At 35.4% G+C, this 23,291-nt stretch overlaps 5 protein-coding genes across 5 annotated transcripts; 1 reads left to right on the forward strand and 4 right to left on the reverse strand.

The window, feature by feature from the left end:
- Positions 1-1,915: 1,915 nt before the first annotated feature.
- On the reverse strand, positions 1,916-9,074 carry MONOS_13806 (uncharacterized protein). The gene has a single exon (XM_067866543.1). It carries the CDS (start codon positions 8,845-8,847, stop codon positions 2,401-2,403), a length of 6,447 nt encoding a protein of 2,148 aa, XP_067736480.1. The 5' UTR covers positions 8,848-9,074; the 3' UTR covers positions 1,916-2,400.
- Positions 9,075-11,332: 2,258 nt separating this feature from the next.
- Positions 11,333-11,887, reverse strand: MONOS_13805 (uncharacterized protein; the record flags this gene model as incomplete). Its single annotated transcript, XM_067866542.1, has 1 exon — positions 11,333-11,887. The coding sequence occupies one exon, from the start codon at positions 11,885-11,887 to the stop codon at positions 11,333-11,335; it is 555 nt and encodes a 184-aa protein (XP_067736481.1).
- Positions 11,888-12,080: 193 nt separating this feature from the next.
- MONOS_13804 (uncharacterized protein) lies at positions 12,081-12,874 on the reverse strand (the record flags this gene model as incomplete). The annotated part of the gene is made up of 3 exons (XM_067866541.1): positions 12,818-12,874; positions 12,643-12,699; positions 12,081-12,586 (listed from the first exon to the last, which is right to left on the reverse strand). The coding sequence occupies exons 2-3, from the start codon at positions 12,647-12,649 to the stop codon at positions 12,081-12,083; spliced, it is 513 nt and encodes a 170-aa protein (XP_067736482.1). The 5' UTR covers positions 12,650-12,699; positions 12,818-12,874.
- Positions 12,875-14,773: 1,899 nt separating this feature from the next.
- On the forward strand, positions 14,774-16,141 carry MONOS_13803 (uncharacterized protein; the record flags this gene model as incomplete). The annotated part of the gene is made up of 2 exons (XM_067866540.1): positions 14,774-15,208; positions 15,266-16,141. The coding sequence occupies 2 exons, from the start codon at positions 14,774-14,776 to the stop codon at positions 15,602-15,604; spliced, it is 774 nt and encodes a 257-aa protein (XP_067736483.1). The 3' UTR covers positions 15,605-16,141.
- Positions 16,142-20,519: 4,378 nt separating this feature from the next.
- Positions 20,520-23,272, reverse strand: MONOS_16204 (putative Pseudouridylate synthase). The gene is made up of 9 exons (XM_067869120.1): positions 23,198-23,272; positions 23,070-23,133; positions 22,862-23,024; positions 22,729-22,801; positions 21,786-22,657; positions 21,490-21,609; positions 21,257-21,331; positions 20,932-21,084; positions 20,520-20,850 (listed from the first exon to the last, which is right to left on the reverse strand). The coding sequence occupies exons 1-9, from the start codon at positions 23,253-23,255 to the stop codon at positions 20,782-20,784; spliced, it is 1,647 nt and encodes a 548-aa protein (XP_067736484.1). The 5' UTR covers positions 23,256-23,272; the 3' UTR covers positions 20,520-20,781.
- Positions 23,273-23,291: the final 19 nt, after the last annotated feature.

Raw genomic sequence — 23,291 nt, forward strand, 5'->3', positions numbered from 1 at the left:
AAATATTTGATTTTGTGCATGCTTTGTTCCGCAAACTTTTTCATGCTTTTGCATTTTTTCCTATTGTTTTGATTAGAAAGTGAAAAAAGAACTTTTCATCAGTGAAATCAAGGAGATAATCGTGAATCGTTAGTAACGTCACAACCTCACTGAACTTGTCTATCAATCGGCACGGCAGTTTTTGGATCACTGAATATTCACAGACAAAAGTTTGGAAGATGTAATTGTGAATTAATTGCACTTTGAAAGAGAGGCTTCGAGAGAATCGAGAGAGCTCAGGAAATGTGTATGTTGGATGGAAATGAATTGGAATTTGAAGAAAAGAAACAAGAGTACTTGATATTTAAAGGGCAATGCTCACTCTGAAATTTCTTTCACAAATGCGAAATGAAAAATGATAATGAAGAAGAAACCATGAATTGTTTTTCTCTGAACAAGGCTAAAAAACTTGTCATCATCATGTGAATGTTACTCAACAATATTTTCAAATGATTTTTTTTTCCAACTTTCCAACTTTTCTTTTATTTTTTCTTGCAAATCAAATAATTTCAACTTTTGCTTCTATCAGATACCAACAAAATAAAAAAATCATCCATCCAGTTTTTAATCAACAATTTGTTGAATCCCTATTGACTTCAGCAACAATCACTTATAATCTGTGAAATCTACTGATCTTTTATCATTTCTTTCTTTTGAAGTGCAACTTTGCAAGCATCACAACTTTGGATTCTTCATCAACATCAACCAATATCAACTCAAAGAATTTTGACGTTTGGCTAACTTTTCAGAAAACAATATTTCAAGTGGTTTTTTTTTTTGAAAGACTTGATAATAATTGAGGCAAACAAAATATGTTTCATCATTCTCAAAAGACTGAAATATGAACGAAAGACTCAATCATCGGTTCTCGTTCCCGAAAGACTCAAATTTGTTTTTTGAAGTCCAATTTCAAAATTGGAATCATTGCATTGAAGGAATGGCAAGTGGAATTGGTTGTTGAGATATTTACCACAGGATTTTTTCTCATTCTCAACAAAAGAAATTCAACTTTTGTTTTCAGAAGAAGGATGGCCAATGTTTCCTCAGCTTGTTTTTTGTTGTCACAATTGATTTGTTCCTTTGTTAATATTGAATTATTTATCATGTTGAAAATGCTGAATCGATGATTGCTTCTGTCAGACAATACAAAACATCAAATTCTTTCATTTTCATATTGATGAGAGGTGAGCTTTTCAAACAAAGGACTGTTCAAACGATTTGGAAATTGCTCAGTGGTTTTCAACAGATAAAAGAATATCTTCCAAATCCATGAAAGTTTTCATATGCTTCATGTCATCTCCATTTTTCTTTCGTGTGAAAATGATTGATGCAGAATAGATTTTTCTTATCTTTTTATGTTGTTTCATCATTATAAACAAATCAGAAATAATCATATATTTCACCTTCATTTTGTCAATTCACACCGGTACACAATCTGAAAAGAGGAAAAACTGATGTTTTATATTGAAATGAATAAAGAAAACAACGCTTCTCAAAAGAGTCATTGTAGTGTTTCAACATTCACAATTTTTGTATGAAGAATAGAATCTGATCTTGTTATCCTTCTTTTCCTACTCCCTTCTTCTTCCTCAGTTCATATTTGAATGATTTTGAGACAATCATGAAAGACCATCACAAACTTGGACTTCAATTGAAAACATTCTTCAAGAAATGTCAGATTCGGCATTCTATATTTTGCCTTCTTGAACCATTTTCCCCTTCACAATGCATATCAAACAGAACAAAATATTTCTTTGAAGGAGGAATTGAAATACATGGGAAATTAAAAAGTTGGCAATTTGTTGGCTCAACTGACATAGTTGTGGCTAGAGAAGGAATAATAATTTCTCATTTTGAGTTTCAAACGAAAAACTGATTTGTTGTTTGTTTCCAACGTTGTTATTGCTTCCAACAAAGAAAAAGTTTATTTGTGAAAAACAAAAAAAGAATAACATTTGTGAAAAAATGGACAAACAACACAAATCGAAGTCTCTCATAATCCAAACAGAATGTGAAATCACAATACATATCCCAAAAAGAAAAGATTGAACTGAAAGTTCCAAATAGAGATAAAATAAAAAAAAAACAAGTTTGTGTTCAGAATGTGAACTGTAACAACATGAGCAATACATACAAAGCGAATAAATACAAATACATAAACACAACATATGACAAGCAGACCAATTCTGCTTTTGAAGCAATTAATATTTCAAATTGATCCAAACATAACAATTCATGGAAACAAAAAGAAGAAGACAAACAAGTCGAATTGTTGAATAGAGTCAAAATAAAAAAACACCATTATTCATATATTTGTGAAATAAAAGCATATCCAAAGCATATCAATCATCAACTCCACATTCACTTCTCAGTCAGCAAAGTCCCCGTGATATCTGAAGAATGCACAATTGTGTTTTGTTTCCCATCTTCTGTTCTCTCCTCCAGATCAATCGCATCTGACATCGTCAGAATTGCTGCTCCTGCAGGAAACCGCTGGATGAACTCGCGCTTCAGCCCTGCCAAGCTCAGTCTGTCTTCTGGCTGAGCAGACAGGCAAGCTCGGATGATTTCAAAGAAATTCGACTCCTTCACAGCTGATATGTTCGGTCGTTCGTGATTCACTATCTTCTGCCCTGCCACCTCACCCTCATACTCATCAAATGGGATCTCCAGTGTCAGGCACTCCCACAGCATCATCCCAATCGAGAATGCCACTGACTCCTTTGTTGCTCCCATCTTCTTGTTCATCTGCAGCTCTGGTGCTTTCCACCTCAGACACTCTTTTCTTTCTTCATCTTCATCATCCTCAAAGGCTGATGATGGAGGTGGAGACTTGGTGAATCTCTCGCTCATCACTGAAACATCAGAGGAAGATGTGACCATGGTGGAGCTTGAAGAGACAGATGAACTGCCAGAGTCTGATGAGAAGTCGGAGTGCATCACAATGCAGATCGCCATGTGCTCTGAGAACAGCACAATGTGCGGTGTGAGATTGGCAAGCGATGACAGAGGATTCTCCATTTCATCAAATGAGTGGAGTGCCAGATTTGCCACCCAGAACAGGATCTGGGCAGCTGTCTGCTCCCTCTCCTTCAAGGAGCCAATCGGCATCTCCTTTGTCTTGTTCTTTCCATGAAGCAGCATGAACAGCGAATCCCTCAGATCCACAATCAGCTTCTCATGGGGAGACGAACAGACCATCGCATCCACAAGATTCGACATCGATGAGGTTGTGGGGCACAGATCCTCACCCCGAACAAATGTTGAATCTGAGTCTGTTGTTGAAGTGGATGAGATTGAAGGTGATGGAGTCTGCTTTCTTATTTCCTCTTCCTCAACTTTCTCCAATGCCCAATCAGGAATTTTGTCTGAATCTCTCCCCAAGATGTATTCTGTCGATCCACTCTCACTCAACAAATGCTCAGATGATTCAGAATGTTCCAAGCTTTTCTCACACATTCTCTTCTTGATCCTTTCTTCATTCTTCTTCTCTGCTTCCCTCTCTGCTCTCCTCCACTGCTCCTCAGGAGACATCTCCATCGTCACCATTTCAATTAACTTCGGATCCTTCTTCACTGTATCATTCACAATCACTTCCAATTCTTCTGTTCGTCTCTTTTGCTTTCTCCATCGAATTGCCAGAATAATAGATACAATCAGTACAATCAAAAACAAAACAACAAATATAATGGCAATTATCACAGTCCATGATGATTTTCCTTCTTTTCCTCCTTCCACCACTTTATCATTTCCAGTCTTTGGTTCTGTTTTGTTTTTCACAATCTGCGGAGAGGTTGCAGCCAATTGCTTCCCAAATAGAATCATCACTGACACCTCTGTTTCATCTGCAATAGTTGAAAATTTTTCTGATGGAATTGTTCCGATCACTTCCGTTTCTGAAACAAAACTGTCTTCCTCAAATGGATATGTCTCAACCAACTCCACATCCCCTGTTTTGAATATCAATCTGAATGACAAGTCACAAGGAAGAAGAAGTGATCCCTCAAATTTCACAACAACATTGCTGCCATTCTCATTCACTGAAACATCTTCCAGTTTGGGAATGAAAAATGGAGATGACCTTTCTCCTGCTATCCCTCTCAAATCACATCCATCATTCAAAATCCAAAGAGAAGAATTGTCTTTCAATCCATCTCCACCTTTCAAGCTGGAAATTGTCAGTGACGCTGAATCTGAACAAATGATGTTTCTTCTCAATGATAAATATTTTTCAATAAATGGATTGTTGTTCAAAAACTCCCCTTTCTCTATTGTCACATCTCCAGCAGATACTGACAATCCACCTGATGAAGCATCAGAAATAATCACATCCTTCATCACCAATGAAGAATCAGTTGAGTGAACAAGTGATCTATTCCATTTGCATATTTCTTCAAAATCGCTGTTTCTCTCATTTTCACTTTCTTTTGAAAGAATTCCTTCAAATTCACATATTTGCATCGAAACATCCTTTGTATTGCTTATCTCCATAATGCTTCCTTTGCTCGACAGAGAATGGCAATCTGAGCAAGAGCAATTGAAAAGATTTATTTGAGCTAAAGTTGAAGAAGCAGTGAGAACAGAAACTCCTTCTGAATATCTCGAGCAGTTGTTGAACGAGGAAATTCCAATAGAAACTGTTCCTGATGACAAATCGTTTATCACAATGATACAACCTTCAGACAGCTTCACTCCATCTGAAGATACTCCATTAAACACAACACTTCCACATTGTCCAATCTCAAATACATTTGTTGTTGATTCAATTTGTTCCAGTTTCACATTTGTAATATTTATCTCATCTCCATTTAGCAGAAATGAAGGCTTCTCGAATGAAAGCATTGATATTGAGCAGTTGTCAACATGAAGAATTCCATTTTCGATGCTCAGCAATGTTGAATTGAGAACAACAGATTCAATGCTTTCTGATTGGCCAGCAGAAGAAAAATCAACAAATGAAAGAGAAAGCTGACCACTTGCTTCATGAATGATTGAACTCCCCGAATATGAAAATAACTGCCCAAAGTTGAATTTCAATCTCTCAACCCGAACATTCTCTGAGGTTGTGATCAGACTTCCCTCGTTTGTTATTGTTGAGTTCAGATACACCAATGCAGCTGAGGGAGATTGCAGTGAGCGGATGGTCACATCAAGAACATCACACTTCCCAACAATTTCTGTTTGCCCCAAGATCAACAGCTGTGAATACAGAGATGGAATGATGTGCTGCACTCCCTGATTCAATGAGTGGCATGGCGTGTCCAACTCTCCACATTGCTTGCTGTCTGCGCGATTGTCTGCAACCGATGACACAAATATCGTCTCGCTCTGATATTTCACAACTCTCAGCAGAAGATCCTCTTCACCAAGAAACGAGTCTGTTGTGCATCCCCATATCGCCCGTTCCTTCACAAATGGTGCTCTGAAATCCAGCAAGAACTGCTCATCAACAATTTGTGTATCGATTGAGTGGCATCGAATATACACATCCCTCCCTCTCAATGCGGTGTTGTCTCTGAACGTGATATTCGACAACACAAAGTTCAGAGGCTGCTCAGCTGTCGAGGTGCATTCCAGAAACAGCCACCCACCTCTTCCTGTGCTCGAGCAGAAGCACTCGGAAATTGTCGAAAATGAGCACTCAAACTTTCCTCCTTCGTTCAACTCACAAAACATCCCTCCTCCCTTTCCACACTTCAACCCTCCACATCTCTTCATCGTTGTGTTCCGAACAACCATTTTCAATGGCGCATCATTTTCATTTCGAAAGACAGGAATATCATCAGTTGTTCTCTGGATGACTTCTTCGAATATACTCCACTCAATAACAATGTTTTGTTCTCCTTCATTGCTCCCTCTCTTCTCTCCAGCTGATCCCTTTGATATCCTCAATCCACTTGCTCCCTCCACCTCAATATTCTTCATCGTCAGATTTTTCGCATTCAGCACAGTTGTTGACAAAACAGAAATAACATCCTGCGAAAAGCTCAACAATTGCATCGTCACCAATTCCAGCACAACTGTCCCTCCTTCTGCTTTGATCAGCCCATAATCTGTCACTTCTTCTCTCTCATCTCCTTTTTTGGTGAATGAGCAGTCTTTCACAGTCAATGATCCATCGCTTGATCCAACATGCATCAAAACATTCACTCCACTTGCAAATGAAGATGGAATCACAAACATAATCAGTTCGAAATTGGTAATGCTACAAATCTTCATTGCTGCTCCTTCTGCTCCTTCAAGCGATGAAACACATTCCAATGAGCACATGCTGCTCTCATCCGATTTCACTGATATTCCACTCACTTCAACACTCTTCTGAAGAATTCCATTTCCAATGATGCTGACATTCCTTTCATTTCCTTCTGGCAGTCTTGTCAACGAATGATCCATCGACAGACACGGATAATCCGAGAATCCACACACACACACATCACAACCTTCGCTCCCAATAAATATCTCTGACTCAATCGCTCGCCAGAATAAAACCAGTGGAATGGCATTCGTTGTGTCGCTCCCATCAATGCCTCTCATAGAATCAAACGAAATATCAGAAAGATGCTCAGATGCAAATGGAAGAGAGGTGTTTGTGATGCTCTTTGTCAAGTTTGGCGATTCAACAAAAAGATCATTTCCATGTCTTGCAACATTTGGCTTATCTGCCTCAAAACCAGGTGATGAGATCACAAATGAAGAATAGTCATCAATCAGCTTCAGTGCAATCCCTCCGCCAAAGCCAGTCATACCTTCTTCAGCTGGTGCTGTGCATCTTGTGAATGTGCATGAAATAACATTCATTTGAACGCTCCCTTTCAACTGGGCATCAATGGCCCCTCCTCTGCTTTCGTCAGCAAGCACAGAACACCCATCAAAATCACATTCTTCAATATTTATTTCTGAATTTGAATTTTCATCATTGCTATTGTCAATGCTCACACACCCTCCATTTCCAGCTGCTCTTTCGATTTTTGTGAAATTGCATTTCGTCATGTTCAACCACAGAGTGCTCATCAACTCGGTATTTGTTCCACTTCCAGACAATGAGATCAGCGAATCTCTCTTCAAATCAATTGATGAAGCTGAGAATTTGTCGATGGCTAAGATCCCTGACTCAACGGACAAGAACAGAAATGTCAATTCTGATGATGGATTTTGAAGAGAAAGTGAACACTGAGACAGAGTTATTGATGATGAAGATGACGAAATGAAAGTGGAGTGAAGAGGAAGTGAAGATGGAAGAGAGAAGATGAGTTTTGAAAATTCTGTTTCAACATTTGCTGTTATCATCGATGAATTATATGTTTCACTTGAATCAGAGACTGTCCAACCACTTTCATCTTCATTTCCTCGGATTTCATGTTTCTGTCCAGCAAAGGCCAATTCATCACTCATTGCAATCATTCCATTCACAATAACTTTCTTTGTTTCTGTTTGACGAGTGAGGGAGTGTTTCATTGTCAAACAAGGGAATTGGACAATTCCACAGTGTGAGTGATTGGATGCCTCAGAATTGCTCACATATATTTCTTCTGGGGTGGGAAGGAGATAGATGCACAGAGGGATAGCCACACTGTTGTTTCCATTGTCATATCCTCTCACCTTCTCAACAGAATCCAATGAATCTGTCACACAAGTGATTTTTTGTGATTTTGCAGTCACTTCCAGATTGGGTGAAATGACAAAGATGTCGCTTCCCCATTTGGCTGTGTTTGTGCCAAACGAAGAGGAGATCAGGAAATCTGGATTTTCATTCAATAATCGAAGAAGGATTCCTCCTCCAAATCCATATGTTGCAGAGCAATAGCACCCATCAAAAGATCCACCTTTCACTTTCACTTCATTTCCATTCCCAACACACAGCATCATCGATCCCCCATCAGCCGATGTTCTGCTTCCACATCTTTCAAAAGTGCAACAATTCACATCAATGTTGGCCTTGTCATTCGAAAACGATATCACTGCTGCTCCGCTCGTTGTTCTTCCAATCCCATCAAAGGTACATTCTGAAAGTGCCAATGAAATCTCATTTGTTGAAGAAAGCGAAAACAGTGAATTTGTGGAGATAGTCTTTGCCCAGTTCACTTGTTCCATCTGAAACATCCCATTCTGGACATTTATCAGTTCTGTCGAAAATGCTGTTTCTGTTGATTGTCCGCTCCCAAAAGATATGTTCAGTCTGCTGATCCTCATTCCTCCTGCTCCACTTATCTCAAACAGCCTTGACCCACGGTTATTCGGATGAGCCGAGTCATGCACAAGAACAAAGTCTCTGGCAGTCAATGTTCCTGTCGAGACTGAAAATAGAGACAGCCCAGATGCTTCAAATTCTGTTTGGATTTCTGTACTCGTATCACTTTGGCCATAAACTGTAAAAGTGTTGATGCCACAATCAAAACTATTTGTTTCGAAAATGATTCCTGAAAATACTTCCACATTGGGAACCAAGTCTGGAATGAGTTGTGTGAGGCAAAGGCTGATCTTGCTGCATGGATAAGATTTATCCAGCCCACATGCATATGTGTCAATGCCTTTTGGTTGTGAATCAGTTGAAGATACAAATCTCACATTTCCAAAATCTTTGCGAAGCCATTCACTTTTGTCAACAATTGAATAATAATTTGTGCTGACTCTATTTGATGTTTGACTCGTTGAAAAGCAACTTGGATCGATATTATTTGACGTTGAGTTTTGCAGAACAATGTCATGTCCTCCTTTCATGCACGTGTTATTATGGAAAAAACAGAAATAAAATAAAATTCCATTGTTATTTGTATTTATGAATTGGCAAGCAGCGCCACCTCCACACATTGAATGGCAATGACAAAATAAGCAATTTGAAACGATAACTTTATCCAGTGGCTCCCAAATAATAATTGCACCTCCTGCTCCATTTATTGAAAAATTGCATTGACAGTTGTCAAAAAAGGAATTTACAACACATTCTTTCTGTCTTTGAGTTTTTGGTTGATAAAAATATATAGCTCCTCCATCATCAGCTGAAGAACAATTATTAAACAAACAATCGTCGACCACTGGTTGGGTATAAACATTATCGACCATTATTCCTCCGCCTCCATATCCATTGGTTGCTGCAGCTGAACATTGATCAAATGTTGAATGATGCACGATGCATTCAGCTATTCTTTGAGCATATATTCCTCCACCATTTGTCGAGGAAGCGTTGCATCTTGTGAATGAAGAATTCTCAACTGTGAGAATAGCACTTGCATTGCCATGAACATAAAGAGCTCCTCCTTGTGGTGCTGTGCAATCTTCCCATTCACACAACGAAAAGGATTGGCTTTCCGTTGAATTAATTTGTCCCTTTTTCTGAAGAGCATTTGTTTTTCTTTTCCCGAAGTTTATTGTTGTGTTTTTGCAGATGAATTCATGTGAAGAATATGATCCACTCGAAATCCCTCCTTCAAAGACATTCACACACGAATAAATGAGGCAGTTCTCCATTGAACTCAGAAAACATGAATGTTCCACAAAATGATCGCTATTCGAGGAATATTTCACAGACATGTTCCTGAAGGCACAATTATCAATCTGTTCGCTTTTGCTCTTTCCTGATAACAGAAAATAGTCTGATGAAGAAACAGCCAGGTCTGTGATGATAGAATTTCTCAAAATAACAGAATTGGAATCATCAGATGAAAATATGAGACTGGAAGGGTTAAGATTCTTTTGGGGGATCAAAGTCATGTTTGTGAGGCAGATTGACCCGATATTCAAATGAAAAGGAGATTCCGATTTTTGGTGGGAAATGCAGGAATCCAACACCACATTCGATTTATCTGTTATCAGAATAAATGGGGAGGAAGAATGTTCCACTGCCACATTTTTCAGTCCAACTGAAGAATTGGAAAAGCGTAAAAATGAATAAATCGCTGTGCATGTTCCTGCCTTCCATCTTTCCATTCCTGATGCTTTTCTCTGTTCAGAAAAATAATCATTATTGCCATTTGTGAAAAACTGTGCATCAGTTGAGTTGTCTTGACCAAAATAAATACTGTTATATTAAAAAGTTATATTGGAAAAAATACTTTGGTTTTCTAATGTGGCTGTTTCACAGATAACTTGAGATTTAAATGTCTCTGCCAGAATCAGACATGCTAAAAGGAACAAATGCATGCTTATCGAGAATAAAAATCAGTTTTGATTTGAAAAAATTAAATATTATAAAAATGATCATTTCAATATTTTTTATTCTTAACTTCAAAGAAAATAGAAATATTTCAATTAACATGCTTTCAATAATATTTGAAACACATTCGAGATTACACTTCGTTATTAATCTTCTCTTTACAAAGAATTCCATGAATCTTCATCCTAAATATCTTTATAGTGAATATTTTTGTTGAATAATGAGAAACGCAAAAGCAAGACATAAAAAGTGTGCATCAAATTACCAAATTGATAGAATAAAAATGTATCAATTTTTTTTGTTGAATTCTTTATCCAATTCATGATTTGATAATTATGAATTGTTGCAAAATAAAAGAAGACATAGAATGTTATTGATTTCAAAAAGTCATTTTATTTGACAATGTATCTCATCAATTCGGTGTATGAAGTGAAAGACATTTATTTATATTTTGCTCCTCTTTTTGAAGAAATAAAAAAAAAAGACATATTTCTTAAACAACAAAATGTTTTTGTTGATTTAAATAATCATTCGCTATTTCCTTCTGCCTTTTCCATCTTCCACCATTCATCTGCCTCTGCCCCAAGTTTTCCATTCTTTTCTTTACCCAGCCATCAATCCTCTCTTTGCATTCCAACTTTTCATTCGCTTCACTTGCTCCTTTAGTTCATTGAAGAAAAACTATCATTTTGTAAATCTCATGTATTCAATTCTGAAAGCAATAAAAAAGATTCAAAAGCGAAAAAGTCTTTGATGATGATTTTTTTCCAATGTTGTTCTGGAAATTAAATGAAAAAACGGTATATTCAAAATAGCTTTTTCTTTTTAAAATTTTTATTCTCAATCCTAAATATTATTTTTGATTTAGCAAAAGAATCTGGAAATTTGAGATTCTCGTTGGAAGATTTGTGTGCGAAATTCATCCTCTTTATTCTGTTTTGTGAAATGAATGAAAAAAAAAAACAATCAAAATTTCAATGTAATTTGAAAGAAAGAATGAAAAAAAAAATCACAAAACTGATAATCTTTTCTCATCTATATCGAACATGAATTTTATTTTATGAAAAAGAAACAAATAATCACAAATAAAACGAATTCAGAAGAATCGATCCAATAAATGAAATAATTCAATTTGACCTTTTTTCAATGAGCAGTTTTGAGGAAGCTGTTCACCAAATCCTCCAATCCTTCCCTTTCCAACTTTACCAAAACTTGCTGTTTCATTGATTCCTTATCCTTCTCTCTCAATCTGTCAAGCACCAAAAGCACGAAGTCCAGGCAGCAACTCAAGAATTCTGTGTGAACCACCGATCGGGTGATCTCCTCCAAAAACACATCAACTGCTTCGATTGTCACAAAATCACAAACACTTAGCGATGCTGACTCATTCATTTGCTCAAGCAGCACCAGGCATTCCAAAGACAGTTCCACAAAACAAACCCTCGCCTTTCTGCAAATCCCAACAACCACTGCTGCCAATCTTGTGTTTCTCTCTCTCGATGGCTGATGGTTCACAAAATGCTTGTTGAGTGTTTTCAGCCATCTCAGAATCGTGTGAATGTCTTTCAGCTCTTTCACCCTCCTTTCCTTTCTCTGCCAATTCCCTCGCTTCTCCAGCTCTTCCAATTCCCTCCTTCCCTCTTCCACAAAACCAAAATGCATTGACATGGCACTTTCCATTTGTGCCTTTGTGTGCATTCTGTTCATCAAAAATTGTCATGCTGATTGGAAGGAAAGCTGTGTGAGGTTGCGATTCTGCTGATGACGGACAATCACACTGACAATGCTGCTCATAAATACATCTTCCTCCACATACTGACAAATAAATGGGTTGTAATAAAAATTGAAAGTGAAAAAAAAGATTCGAAAAAAAAATGAAGAAGAAATATTTTCAGACTTCATCCTCACAGATGTGGCTCAAAGCCAACAAAGCTGTTTCCACTTCTTTTTGTGCATCTTGGCTGTCTCCTTTGTTTGATGCAACTCCCAGAAGACGAGGAACACAAACCGATGAAAAGTTGAATGTCACAAACTGTTCATATGACAAGGCATAGCATTCACAAACATCATTCAGCATCTTTTCCTTCTTTGACCCTTTTTTCCATTCTTCGTTCATCACTTTCCTTTCAAACCTTTTGCGAAATGAAGATTCACCATCGTTGTCAGTGTGAATGTCTGATAAAGCCTTGTAATATCCAACATGCTTCAACAGCATAATTCCATCTTCCAGCACCAATTCCTCCCCTTCAACCATTTCGAAGATCTTCTCAAACACTATTCCTGCAAACACACATCCCAATTCCTTCACACCCATCTCCTCAATGAAATTCTTCAACTCACATATTTTCTGTTTCTTCTCAGAAGAACAAGAGCAATTCTTCAGATTGAAGACCATTACTTCAAAACAAAATATTTGAAATATAAATCAATAGCATCCTTGATATTTTGCACACGAAACATCCTGGTTGTTGTCTGTTCTTGTTTTGTTCAATTTGCTGTGCTGTATCCAGCTTCAAACACCACGTTTCACATTTGTTGTTTTTCCAATGAGTGGAGAATTCACAAAAACAGTCAATAAACAAAATGAAAGTGAATTTCCCAAATGTTTTTTATTCAATCTTTTGCAACCTTTCTTTCTGGTAAAAACCACTTGAAACTTCGTTTTCAAAAAACAGTGTTTTTTGCGCAACAGTAATGGTTTATTCAGAAAATTCCACTTGAGTTATCATTTTTTCAATATCAGTTAGAATGGAGTATATAATTGTTATCTACAAATAAAATAAAAATTCTTCTGTGGTCATTATCTTCAAAATATTTTTTATTTATTCATTATAGTTTTTGAAAAAAGAAATGCTTCAATATTTATAAATTCATATAACATTGGAATGAAGACAGTTAGAATCCGAATTGATTTTTGAAATCTTCAAAAAAGTGTAAATCCCATTTGAATTTCTGTTGGGATAGCTCGATTTGTTTAAAAAAATACGTTCAAAAGCAAGATTAATGATGAATCATTTGCCAAAATACACAAAAATGAAAAAGAATTGGCAGGGTAATTGATGATGAGGAGATGAGAGAAGAGGAAGATTTCAAGTGATTTGAAGAAGAAGAAAGAAGAAGAAAATCGGATGCGTGGAATGGGATAAGAAGTTCTTTCAACAGAGTAAGAAGTCCATCCAATCACAGAGACACGCTCAATTTCCATGTGGCACAGGAGGCAGACAACGAAGAGGACGAATGAGAAAACTGAGATTATTCAATGTGATTCCCATTTGAATAAAGATTGAATGCTGATGAACACAAGATGGAAACTTTGTTGCTCCTTCATGTTGAACATGTCTCCAAATAAAAAAAGTGATAATAACATCACTTTTGATTTGAATGAAACAATTTGAGAATTCCATCAAATAGCTTCGTTGAGGAAGAGCTCATGCACACGCACCAATCACATTCTGTTTCGAAGCTTAACAGATCTTCTTCTTGAATGGAAAATCAAAATTCATGGATACAAATCCCTCACTCTGATTCCACACAGACAGATGATTGCTCATGGAGGAATTGTGTGCAAAGTTCCAATCCGATTGCTTTCAACGCTTTCTTGTCATTTTTTGTGATAAATATCCTTCACTTGGTTGGCTTGCAACTTTCTTTGTCCAAAAATCCACTCTTCTGCACAAAATAACAAAGTTCGATATAAATTTGCAAACACTTTATTTCCCATTAAATTCCAACCTCTTTTGTTTTCATTCAATAAAATATCAGTCGAATTTGTTTTCATCTTTTTCACCAATCAAAAATAGTGAAAATCATGATTCTTCCATAACTTCATTTATTTCCAAGTTGCTGTGCACAATCAGCTCCAATCCTATCGTCTTGCTCTCCAATGAGAAGAATGGCCATTTCAACAATCACTCATATTTCTGCACTTTGGAGAGGTTTCAGACGGAAACATCTTCACAATCAATTGAACAATATAAATTTGCAGACATTATGTCTTTTGTGTTATTCATGTGATTGTTGTGTTTCATCTGTTATCCAATCTCCAAAAGTCATCTGAATGAAATTTCATTATCAATGCATATCATCAGCCAGCTGCCACCTCTTCATATTATTTTTCATATTTCGCAGAAAATATTCATTCACAGTTCCTCATCTTGCCAATAATCATTCCAGTTCAGAAAAAAATTTTCGATCAAACTGTCCATAACACCAAATTTGAATTGAAAAACAAAAAAGCATTTCTTCACTCAGCAATCACTTTCCAAAAATGCCAAGACGAAAAAGGAAGGTGTGAATGCACATATTGCAATTATCATTTTTGACTTTTTTTTATTCATCGATGTCATCTATCCATTCAAATGTGAATTCAATGTGAATGATCAAAATTGTGTTGTTTTCTGAATGCAATGCATTTTCAAAAATGCAGACTGTGAGCGTCACTGAAAGATACAACAGTGTTCATTCGTTGTTCCATTTGAATTCCTGGTGATTGTGGCTCTTGATTTTATTTTTTTTTTTATTAAAGAATTATTTTCCGAGCTTGAAGATTGCAATGAGGATGAACAGAAAGTGAAAATTGAAAAAATGAATGAAGCGATGGACGAGATGGACGAAGAAGAACTTGAATGTGTGGTCACAGCAGAAGTGTTCAATGGAATATTCGAAATGATTGAAGAAAAGAAACTGACTTTGGAGAATGCATTTCTGTTGTTGAAGCATATCGGATCTTCGAATGCATTGAAATCCATGAGTGTTTGTGGATTTGGAAATTCTTCATTGGGTGAGAGATTTGAAGAGATGATTGTCGAGGAAGAAAAGAAAAAAGAGAAAAGAAATGAAAAGTTTCTGACAGATCTTTGTGAGTGCCATCTCATGCTGAAAGACAAATTCTTGTTTAATCTGCTTTCAATCTGTGTGTCCTGTCTTCTGAAAGTTGGCTTGAGCAAAGAGGAAAAGGAGGGAGATGGGAAAGAAGTGGAAACATCACTGTTGACTTTGAGCAGTGTTGGCATGCTCACAGTGTGGTATTGTGTTGTGAATAATCATTGATTGATAATTCTTGTGTTTGTTTTTCAGAAAATTCCAGAAGAATTGTATTTGAGTGAGATGAAAGAAATTATTCAGCATCATCAGGAACATCACAACCTCACTCCACTTGCGCATCAGTCTGCCTGGCAGTTTTTGATGAACAGATTATTTTTCAATGGAGTATTGGAAAAAGTGATGACGGATGAGCTGCATTTTGTGAAGGAAGCTTCAAGAGAAATGGACGAGCTGTCAAAGTGTGTGGATTGGAAGAGAAAAGAAGAGAAAAGAGGAGGAAAGAGGAGGAAAGGGGGTGAAAGAAGGAATTGTTTTGAGGAGATGGCTCTTCACATTGTTCGATTTCTTCTATTCCTGCCACTTGTGGGATGACGAATATTCCGAGCTTGTCGGCTGCGTTGTTCGGGTGTTTCGGTCAGCGAAGGACAATCACAGGAAATACAGCATGAAATGCATTGTTTTGCTGAAAGCATCATCTGAAAAGAGGGCAGTGAAGATGGTGGGTTGTTGAAAGGTGGAGCAGATGATGCTGTTTTGGAGGGAATTCGGCTGCCAACAATGGATAACGAAATGGCATATGACTGCTTGAGGTTCTTCATGAATGTTTGTGATCGATTGAAATCGAAAGATGATGAAGCTGGTGAAGCGAAAGGAAAAGGGTTGAAAAGGAAAGTGGTTGAAACGATGGAAGAAGAAGGATATGAAGATGTAATCACAAGCTTTCATGAAATGATTCCCTTTCTGAATGATGAATGTTATTGTGAACTGTCATTGAGCATTGATGATTATTTTGTGAATATCTGAGGGCATGGGGCTCTTCTCATTTCATTTCTCTGAATTCCAATTTCTGAGTCTTTTTTTGTTTTTTGAATCACCTCTCCGCTTGTGAACAAAACATTTGAAGAATAACGATTTTTCATTTTTTGAGAGTTCAACATGCGAGTTCGAAACGGAAGCTTCCAAAACATCACATGACCACGAAACAATCGCTCAATACAATTTGACTTCTTCGTTGTTCACATTTGATAAATGACGAAATGACTTTTTTTCTTCAATGGAAAAGCTGAAAAACAATTGTTTATTTGATAATTTGTTTTTTCTCAAAACTTTTATTCATTCTTTGAAAAGTCTCGATTTGAAAAATATCTTTGAAAAAAACAGTTCACATGCGCCCTCGAGAAGAAAGTTTCAAAACAATCATTTGCATCACTTTCTTTATTTTTTTGACTGCTATTTTTTCTCAAGAAATGAAATTTATGTTTTGATATTCTAAAATTGTGCTATTTCAACAAAGTGAATTGTTGATTGGAACCTGATAAATATAAAAATTCCAATTATTAAGACTTTCGATTGAACTTTCATATTTGTATTAACAGTTTGAAACCTTCAAAACAAAACTTTGTTCCATGACAAAGGGAAAAATATCTGTTTGTTGATTATCAGATATTGAGATCGAATTTTTTATTGTTTTTTTGTGATCAAAGATTTGTTTGTATTTCCATGAGATTCTTATAAAAAAAATATTATTGAGTCTTTTCGATAGAAGACAGACAAATATTATTCTAATTTGTGTGTGATTATTTTTTGAAATCCGAACTTTTTTCGGACTGTTGATTCTTCAAGGGTTTGTTTCTTTGGAGAGAAATTATTCATTCAATTGAGTAAAACATGATAATTATTCAAAATGGAGATGTTTGAGAAAATGCTCATAAAAATTCGCATATGTTTTGTTGATAAATGAAATGAATATCTTATATTTCTACAATTTTGTTGTTCCCAATCAAGAAATTTCAGTTGAAAAGAAATACACAATAAACAAAGGTATCATATCCATTCAAGTGAATGTTTGCGAGTGGGAACAATAATCTAATCAAGATATATTTTTTTTAATGTTATATCAAGTATTTAACGTCTGCAATTTTCCAAAAAGAGAAATCCATTTATTTTTTTAACAAAGAAAAGAGTTGATAAAGACCAGATTTAGTCAAAATTGGATATAATCACATCTGTTTTTGCACAACTTATAGTGACTATATCCGATTGTGATTATATGAGATACCTATTTACGCAGAAAAATAAAAACTACAGATATCGCTCAAAATACCGGACAAGATCGATTTCTCAATAACCGCAAGGAACAATTCTGGTAATTTTCCTCAAAATATATCTCATCAACACGAACTCAATTGATCAACGAGACTTTCAAAATAGTCTTATTTGTGCTCAGAGAAAATTATTATTAATATTTCGGAGAAATAGAGTTTTAAGTTTCTCCGAGATTTCAATCATTTATTTTTTCTGAACACAAATGAAGCTATTTTTAAAGTCTCGTTTATAAATTGAATTTGAATTGATGAGATATATTTTGAGGAAAATTGTCAGAATTATTCCTCTTGCAGTTGTTGTGAAATCGACCTTGTCCTGTATTTTGTGCGATATCTGTATGTCAATATATGTGCTGTCGCTTTTTTTTGTTCATTATCAAAATTGTCAAACCGAAATTTTTGTTCGGAAAATAATGATTTTTTATAAATAACACATGGGTGATTGTTTTTGAAACCATGTTATTTCATTCAAAGTTTTCTGTTCGAAAATTTCAATTGAATATAAACAAAAAACACTGAAAATAGAAAAGGCTTCTTGAAGACATCTTCATCTTTATTTGAGTAAAAACAGTTGTATTGAATTTAGTATTTGAATTCAAAATCACTTCCAGATAACAAACAACCTTTGAAAAAACAATACTCTGGAAAAAGTAATGATTTCAAAAAGAATCACCCATGTATTTTATTTTAAACTAAATATTTTTCTATTTCTCTTTCTTTTCTTTTTCTTTTCTTTTTCTTTTCTTTTTTTTTTTTTTAACAAAAGAATGAATAATTGTGTCTATAGCAAAAATCATCAAAATTTCAAAGACAAATGGAACAAAATTCTTGAATTTTAGAAAAAATCAATGGTTTGTTCCAAACTTTTCTGCAATCGAATAATAATAATTCTTTCATTGTCATACAGCAAAAAATTTAGTATTATTAAAAAGTCAAGAAAAATCTTTGAAAGAACAATGCGGAACAAAATTCATCAAACAAAAAATTTCGTCCTGTGTTGTCAAAATATTGGTTTCACCCTTGGTGGAAAAAGCGGGAGTTTGTGGAAAAGCCGGTAGTTTGTGTTTTTCAAAACAGTTTCAAAAAAGAAAATACCCGTTTGTTCGACTTGAAAACGATATTTTATATTCGTGAATGCCTTGTTCCTGTGATATTTGAGATTTTGTTTCAATATTTTTAGTCACAGATGTTTGCTTTGAGTTGTGGGTTCGTCTGAAGAAAAATCAAAAACCACGAAAAAGAATAACAATAATATTAAGAAAAAACCTGATATTAATTTGAAAGATGGATTTATTCAAAAAAATTATCTAATTTTTAGTTTTCTATTTTTTTCAGACTTTGCAAAATGATCAATTCAATTTTTGATCAAAAACATAATGATGGAATCATCAAAAAAAATATCTTCAAATTCTCTTCATCGACTATTAGCAACTTCCGAATATCGTCAGTTTTCATCACCTTCGCAGAAAGTTTTCGAAATAAAGAAGAAATATCCTTTATCGTGGAAGGTTGCCGTGGGGTCGCGTGCAATATCCAATGGAGCATAGGCAAGAGGGATAGCTGCTATCAAAGCAAAGCGTCAAGTCGGAAAAGCTGGACGGCCAACGATAATAACCAAGAATCAACTTGAAAAGGTGGAGAATCAAACAATCGCTTTATTGTCTGAACAAAAAATAATTCGACTCAAGGATATACAATCGATGGTTTACAATCTTTTTAATTTGATTTTTTATTTATTTAGATTATTTAGATTCAAGAAGTGCTAGATTCTGAAGCAGTGAACGAAGAAGAAAAAAAGAAAGTCAATTCAAAATATTCATATGATCTAATTAAAAGATGCTCCATTTTGAAAGCTTCTATTTCAAGGCCAATGGAAATAGCTAAGATTTGTGCACAATCCCCGGAAACAATACGTGCGTGGTTTGAAAAGTTGTCTGCCATAATCACAGCTAATGAAATTAATTCAACAGATATCTACAATTTCGACGAATCTTCCATCCGAGTTGGTGATGGAACCACAAAACTTGTCATTTGTTTAAAGAATCAATTTCCTCCTGCTCCTTCATCTTTACCGAAAACTGAAAATGCAACAATTTGTGTTTGCATTTGTGCAGATGGGTCACATCTGCCATTCTTTTTAATATATCCACGAAAAAAGAAACCTTCTGAATTTTCATTTCTTTCTTCGTTCAATGTGAATTATTTAGGATCCACATCCGGATGGATTTCAACGGAAATATATCAACAAATAATGATAAAGGAGTGGATTCCTATGATAGCAGAAAAACGAAAATCATCAACATCAAAGAAATCACTCATTGTTTTGGACAACCATCGAACGCACCATAATTCAGAAGTCAAAAAGTTTGCAGAACAGAACAATGTGATCATCGAATATTTCCCCCCAAATATGACACACCTCCTCCAGCCCTGTGACAATTGTGTTTTTGCTAGATTGAAACAAGTGCTACAAAACTCTTTCGTGAGACCAGTTAGTTTCTCAACTTCTTCGTTCAGAAAAGCCTTGGCAGACGTTCTGCCGGAAGCTTTGTCAGCAGCTACATCTCCTTCCGTTGTGAAAACAGCCTTCCTAAATACAGGTGTTTATCCTGTGGCTGCTGCACCTGTGTTGCATCGAGTGCGCGGTGCTCCATTATCTTCAGAAAAATCGACGTCATTAAATTTGTCCTCTCAAAACATGAAGAAAAGCTTATTCAAAGAATTTTCTCCAAAAGAAAATCGCCAAATGAAGGAGAAATGCAATGAAAAGCATGAGACTGAAATGAGGATAAAAGAAGAAATTAAAGAAAATTGTTCTATTAACAAAGAAGTTGAAAAAGAAGAACAGAAAGCGATTAATGAACCACTTTGTGTGAAGAAAAAGATAATAAGGCAAAGAAGAAAAAAGATAGATGATGATTTTATGTATGGTAATGAAATAAGTTGTGTATTCAATAGCGAAGAAACTGAAACAAAGGATTCCAGAGCCAAGCTGAGTTCGCTGAAAAGAAGAATTATAGACGATGATTCAAATTCAGAGGAAATGAAAAAGACTGATAAATAAAAACTGTTTTTTTCATTTTTTAAAATCCGACCTTAAAGTTCAATTTTTTCTGAAATTTGTTCTTTTATCAATCAAAACATTTAAACATTTTTTATCAACAGCTTGCAATAATTAATACGTTATATCTGTTCGTTTTCTCTTTTTATAAACTCAAAAATTTGAAGAACGTAATCCAAATGGAATAAAAAAGGACTATTGTTCCAGAACGAAGATAGAAATTTACGTTACAGAATGTTTTTCACTACCGGGTTTTCCACAACCTCCCGGGTTTTCCACCAAGGGTACTATTTTCATTAAAAAATCTTTGTTTGACTAAGATAATTTATATGCTTTTGAAAACACGAGTTTTATAAAAGAAATTGATGATTGTAATTCTAATATCATTTATAATTTTTTGAAAGCTTTGATATCATTTTTTGAGTTCTCTGTTCCACTTTTACACGAGGATTCTGTAAACAATCAATAAAGATAATAAAAACAATAAACAAGAATTTGTTTCGTTTGTTATTAAATAAAAGAATGTGACACACGACACAATCTTCAGATGATGGAGCAGGACGGCTCATGGCAACTTTGATCATTTCTGGAAACTTTCTTTCCATGGACTCAACAAATGGAATAAACCATTGTTGTATTGTTGTGGCTATTTGTGGTCGGATGCTTTGATTAATGAAATCCTCAATCTTCATTTAAGAAATATTAAACATATGAATTTTGGAATAAACAATAAAAATAATCAGTGGATAGTTTAATATAAAACAATCAAATAAAAACAAGAATATTTATATGTATATTAATGCAAGTCAAATAATAGAAACCAAAATGCAATGACAATAACTCACAAAAAAAACATACCTCTGGATTGTTAAAAATCAGATTCGGACGCTCACCTTCTGAACAAAAACGCTTGTTATAAATTTCAAAGTGGCACTGTTTCACGCAAATCAGCGATAACAGTATCAGAGACAGAAATTTCCAAACAAGTTATCAGAAAATTTTTATCAAACAGATTTTTTCAGTTGAAGTACACACACAGAAAGATTCAGAGGAAAATGAAAATCCTATTTCTCAAAGAATGCTTAGCACACCCTATCCAGAAACAGCCCACAGCTTGGCGCAAGAGGGATCGGCATTTCGCGATTGCTGAATGAAAGATCAAAATAATCATCGCTTGCAATGCCTCGAACGACAGCAATCATTGAACCAATCTTGAAGGAAACGAAAAATAAATAAATAAATAAATAAATAAAACCAATAAGGAAAATAAAATAAATATATTAAAGAAATCAACGCAATGCGAAAGTGAATGCAATCATCTCCGATTCTAAAGCGCAAGATAACTCAACGCAATCAGAAATGCCAGACAGTCAGAAAAAACACACACCATTTTCCGGATTTGATGGAGAATAAAGCTCTGTCCATCAATCGCAATTTCCACCATTTCCACTCCATCCACCACAAAAGGATCGCTGCAGCTCATCTTCCGAATGACACGCTCGCAGCTGCGCCACGACTGCCTTCCCTTGGTGATGGTGTAATTGTGGTAATTCCTCGTCCCCACAAACTTGTCACACACAGACTGAATCTTCTGCTTCAGCTCGGGTGTGAATGCAAATGGCTTTGGAGAATGAGACAAGCCAGCAGTAAGCGATGATGACGATGTTGTTGTTGATGCAGCTGCTGCATTTTCTTGCTTCTTTTTTCGTTCTGAAAGATACGCCTCAGCTTGTTCACGTGTTAAAAAGGGCTTGTTGTCATTTTTTGAGGAAGTTGGTTTTTGATTAATTGGAGAAGAAGAAGATGATGATGAGGACGAGGAAGATGGCAAAGTGCCACATGCTAAATCATTGGCAGAAGAACTCTCTTGCGAGCCTGATGTGTTTTGGCTTTGATCACAAGAAGTAGCTCTCTTCATTTTCTCACTTTCACTTTTTCCGATTTCGCCTTTTGCTTCATCAAATTTTTCTTTTTCTTCAATTGATTTTTTTTCTTTTTTCAAAGCAAACCTGCTACTGTCTCTTTTATTTCCTCTGCTATTTGATTCTTTGTCTACTGATTCATCCTCGCTTTCTTCCCATTCCTTCGAATTATCTTCGTCATAGTCATCTTCAACTGTTTCACCAACAAGATGCGGAAACATTTCCAGATAATCACTGAATCGTTCTGTATCAAAAGCAAATGTCGGAATAAGATATCGATAAGTTCTTCCCGAGCACCAATTCTTTGCGTTAAAGTGATCTGTAACTTTTCTAAATTCTTTTAAAATTGAAATTATAAACAAAAATTATAACTTTAAAATTGAAATGTAAATCATCAAGCTAACATACCAAAGCATCGAATATCTTTAGGCAGATTTTCATTGATTCTCTGTATCAATGTATCCGGCCTATCCAAAAGAAGCTACAGAATCATTATGTTAAATGATTATTTCTTCAATCAAACTGAAATTTCTTTTCAAACTTTAAATGTGACAATTTGCGCAGCTGCATGAACTCCTTTATCTGTACGAGCGCAGCGGCCCCATCCAACATTTGCAAACTTACCAGCATTTTGAGGACTAATTCCACCAGCTTCTGAAATTGCTTTTTCTAAAACGCCTTCAACTGTAACCGCACATGGATTTCTAATTCAAAACAAAATGATAACTAATGAATATAATTTCTCATACATTTGAAGGCCAGAATATTCTGTTCCGACGTATCCAAAGCATAATGCAACTCTCCTTTTCAATACTGAAACAATTGTTATCATATCCATTTTATTTCAAAAAACATTTAAAGCTCAGATGATCCAAACTCTTTCCTTCAGAAGCTTTTTGTTCGTTCTCTTTTAAAGATTTATTTTCATCTTCCATTTATTATGAAAAATATTAGAATGGGTGGAAATTAAA

Source organism: Monocercomonoides exilis (assembly GCF_001643675.1).
Source record: "Monocercomonoides exilis strain PA203 chromosome Unknown scaffold1-2713096, whole genome shotgun sequence".
NCBI lineage: Eukaryota > Preaxostyla > Oxymonadida > Polymastigidae > Monocercomonoides > Monocercomonoides exilis.

What these genes read in the sequence shown, in the direction of transcription:
- MONOS_16204 (XM_067869120.1), bottom strand. Translation starts at nt 23,255, where the DNA reads ATGGAAGATGAAAATAAATCTTTAAAAGAGAACGAACAAAAAGCTTCT. An exon ending in GAATATTCTGGCCTTCAAAT is followed by an intron (nt 23,025 to 23,069) that starts GTATGAGAAATT and finishes GTTTTGAATTAG; the next exon opens with AAATCCATGTGCGGTTACAG. An exon ending in TCCATCAAATCCGGAAAATG is followed by an intron (nt 21,610 to 21,785) that starts GTGTGTGTTTTT and finishes GTTTCCTTCAAG; the next exon opens with ATTGGTTCAATGATTGCTGT.
- MONOS_13806 (XM_067866543.1), bottom strand. Translation starts at nt 8,847, where the DNA reads ATGTGTGGAGGTGGCGCTGCTTGCCAATTCATAAATACAAATAACAAT.